Raw genomic sequence first — 1,891 nt, 5'->3', positions numbered from 1 at the left:
GATTCGTGTTTCATGAAGTTATGTATGAAAACGTAACCTATGTTTTTCTCAATTTAATGGTTTCATGTGTGTGATAATATCGCAAGTAATATATTTAGATGCAATGAACGAATTACGATGAGTTTGGGCTCCTTTTAATTCTTTGGAGTTAAAATCAAAGTGGCTACATGCATTGTAAAGCTCAGACTCTGAGCTTTCAAATTATATCCATTTTTTGTTCATCAAGGCAGTGGTTTGAAAAATATGATTAGTAATATTGTCGCGGAGGGGGGGCATCCCGCCCGCTGTACACTTCGGTTTAGAGGGACTGCTTAGCGCTCGTTAAAAGTTGATCAAAATATTTTCTAAGCTTTAAAATGATACCTATTTTGTGTTATTCCATTCAGGGGTTGCTTAGTAATTTTATTTTTTATTTTTTTCGGGACACCTCGGGTTTAAAGGGTTAAACATTTTTCCTCTATCTAATCAATGTCCTGAGGGTGAATAATTTAGTTCTCATTTCCTCCCTTCACTAGCTGAAAATGACCTACATTAATGTGCCACAGGGTGAGAGTGGCGATGACCATGGCTGCAGTAGTTCGGTCTTTCCCATCATGACAGTTGAAGATGAAAGCACAGTTGGGGTCTTCAGCCAGACTGCTCTTCATGGCCTCCAACAACTGGTCAAAAACCTGAGGGAGAACAACAACATTTCAACTAAAGCGTCAAATCTATACCATTCTTATAGTGTACTGACTTGCCTCTTCTTTAGGTGCGCAACAGTCAGACAGGGGAATCCGTTGGTAGCTGAGACCTGGATGAACACTCTTCCGATGGACAAAGAGCTCCTCATTGGTGTGACAACTCTTAAACATCCTCATCTGTTTATCCTGCTCTGTAATCACCTCCAGCCATTTCTCACACCTCAGGATGTCCTGCTTCAGTGCCAGCTCCATTTCCTGTGGAGACGGCCATATTGCTAAAGCTTAGGTTCTTAGATCACAGCAGCCATATTTTTGGGTGAAAATCAAAAAACTTCCATCTCACTTTCATCTTAATTTATGATGAAATCAAAAGCTACTACCTGTAACAATGTGTACCTGTAACAATGAAAAATATTTAACAAGACCTTACATGGACCAAACATTTAGTTACTCATGCAATAAAATACAAATAAAATATGTGTCACAATCAGTGTTGGGCAGTAACTAGTAACTTAGTTACTGTAATAATATAACTTTTTGCAGTAACTAGTAGTGTAACTAATTACTAATAAAATTTCAGTAATAATATATACAGTTACCATCCATAAAACAGCTTAGTTACTTAGTTACTTTTGATGCCTCGACCCCGCTGATTTAAAATCCAACAATCAAATAATTCCTAGATTTATTTTCATAATTTTCACGACTTGCACATGCATGTGATGTCCCCAGTGCAGCAGGCAAGCTTGGAATATGGAAAAGCTTACATTCAGCAGATAGAAATATTGCATTATATTGATTTTGTCAAGTAAATGATCTGAACACTGTTGTGTAAGTTGTGGCTTTACTTTACTCTGGCATTAACATCCCTCTGATCAGCATGTGGTACATTATATTACTATAATAAATTTTTTTTTTTGGAAAATTAAAGTTTCTTACAAACTTATGTGATTTGATCAAATACATAATAAAATATAATCGTATATGGCTAATAGGGAAATTACAATTAGCCTCAAGCTACACATGACAATTAATGAGATTAATACAACACTTCCACTTCAATGTCAATATCAATCACTAGAATTTCATGTGGAAGATACACAGTTATAATTTCTGTCGGGGCGTGAAGAAAAAGTAATGTAACTAGTAGTGTAACTAATTACTGTTGCCAGAAAGTAATAAGTAAAGTAACAATATTACTTTTGAAA

General features: G+C 35.7%; 1 protein-coding gene across 2 annotated transcripts in view; it reads right to left on the bottom strand.

Moving 5' to 3' along the window:
• LOC107716354 (paladin-like) overlaps positions 1-1,891 on the bottom strand; it is a 21,172-nt gene that overhangs the window by 9,659 nt on the left and 9,622 nt on the right. For both annotated transcript variants that reach the window (XM_016522767.1, XM_016522766.1), the window contains exons 15-16: positions 741-938; positions 531-671 (exon numbers count right to left, since the gene is read on the bottom strand). In XM_016522767.1, coding sequence (XP_016378253.1) covers positions 531-671; positions 741-938 — 339 coding nt within the window. The remainder of the gene's footprint in view (positions 1-530; positions 672-740; positions 939-1,891) is intronic.

This window comes from Sinocyclocheilus rhinocerous, unplaced genomic scaffold (assembly GCF_001515625.1).
Source record: "Sinocyclocheilus rhinocerous isolate Xijiao unplaced genomic scaffold, SAMN03320098_v1.1 scaffold869, whole genome shotgun sequence".
NCBI classification, from domain to species: Eukaryota; Metazoa; Chordata; class Actinopteri; order Cypriniformes; family Cyprinidae; genus Sinocyclocheilus; species Sinocyclocheilus rhinocerous.
The sequence above is the reverse complement of the archived record's forward strand: the minus strand, read 5'-3'. Positions and strand labels throughout refer to the sequence as shown.